This window comes from Otolemur garnettii, unplaced genomic scaffold (genome assembly GCF_000181295.1).
Source record: "Otolemur garnettii isolate 467f Iridium unplaced genomic scaffold, OtoGar3 scaffold00077, whole genome shotgun sequence".
NCBI lineage: Eukaryota > Metazoa > Chordata > Mammalia > Primates > Galagidae > Otolemur > Otolemur garnettii.
Genome location: NW_003852472.1, coordinates 3,646,525 through 3,647,687, shown reverse-complemented (window position 1 = coordinate 3,647,687; position 1,163 = coordinate 3,646,525). Strand labels below are relative to the sequence as shown.

The 1,163-nt window shown below is 52.6% G+C and overlaps 1 protein-coding gene across 3 annotated transcripts in view; it reads right to left on the bottom strand.

Moving 5' to 3' along the window:
• Positions 1-1,157, bottom strand: part of RCC1L (RCC1 like) — a 57,631-nt gene extending 56,474 nt beyond the window's left edge. For all 3 annotated transcript variants that reach the window (XM_003794206.3, XM_023515734.1, XM_023515735.1), the window contains exon 1: positions 775-1,157. In XM_003794206.3, coding sequence (XP_003794254.1) covers positions 775-1,110 — 336 coding nt within the window. In that variant the 5' untranslated portion in view covers positions 1,111-1,157. The remainder of the gene's footprint in view (positions 1-774) is intronic.
• Positions 1,158-1,163: the final 6 nt, after the last annotated feature.

The following is a 1,163-nucleotide window of genomic DNA, read 5'->3' as shown; positions in this document are numbered from 1 at the left end:
GAAAGACCCTGGGCTGAGAGATAGTATTTGTACATATCATGTGGTAAGGGTCTATATTCTGAACACATAAAGAATTGTTACAACTCATTATATTAATAAGTCAAACAACCCAAATTCTCACTCATCTAGAGCTTAAATTCTTTGTATTTCCTCATCTCCTCTTTTAGTTAAAAGATCACTTGCTGTCCTAGGCAGAAAAGTCAAAAGCCAAACGGAAGATGCTTGCCTCTTTTTCATCACCCACCAAGATTTCCACAACCGTCCCCAAACAAGAACCAATTCTAAGCATTCACTTTTGCCCTTTTGAGGGTTAGCTTCCAGAGGAAAGTGCTCTTGGGCAGCTGTCCTTTGCTGTAACCTTTTCAAATCTGAGCTCAGTTAAAGTCATCCTGTGCAACCATTTGGCATGTTTAGACCTCTCAGACTTCCTTTCTCATTTCTGTCACTGCTAAGAAGTAGCATCTCCTTTCCAAGTTGTTCATCCATCAAAGCCAGCGCATACTGACAACTGCCACTTACAGATGCTGTGAGAATGACACGAGCCAGGTACAATACCTGGCACGTTTCAGTCACCCTATAAATGTTAACAGTAGTTCCTAACGCCTTCCTCTCCCACGCTTGCAGTTAGCTAGATGGTCTTCCTCCCCAAAGTCTGGCCACCCACAAGAGCCAACTTCTCAAAGACTGCCGACTATGTTGGGGGTGGAGGGCAGAGGCACAGGCCAAGAAGGCGGAATAGAGGTAAGAAAAGAGGGAGGAAATCGCGGCCCGCACCTTTTCGTCCAGCTCCAGGCGGTAGGGCACGATTTGGATCCTGCGATACGACCGCGAGCCGGCGCGAGACTTAGGCCCGGAGCCAGGCAACACGAACGTGGGTATGCCCAGCGCCCCGGAGAAAGTGAAGCCCCACACGAAAATGCGGCTGACGCGTGCGGCACGCTCGCCCACGTACTGGAATACTGGCTTGTCGGCCTCAGCTTCTGCCGCCTCGCGCCGGCTCCGCGAGCCCTGGGCCGTGGTCCAGTGCCCTCGCCCCAGTCCCGGCCAGCTCAGCCGCCGCTGCAGCCGTGCCCAAGCAGCGAGCGCGGCCAGGGCCATCCTCCCCTTCATGCCTTAGCAGCTCCTGGGCGCCGCCATCTTGTATGACCCTTGAGCCCCTCCCC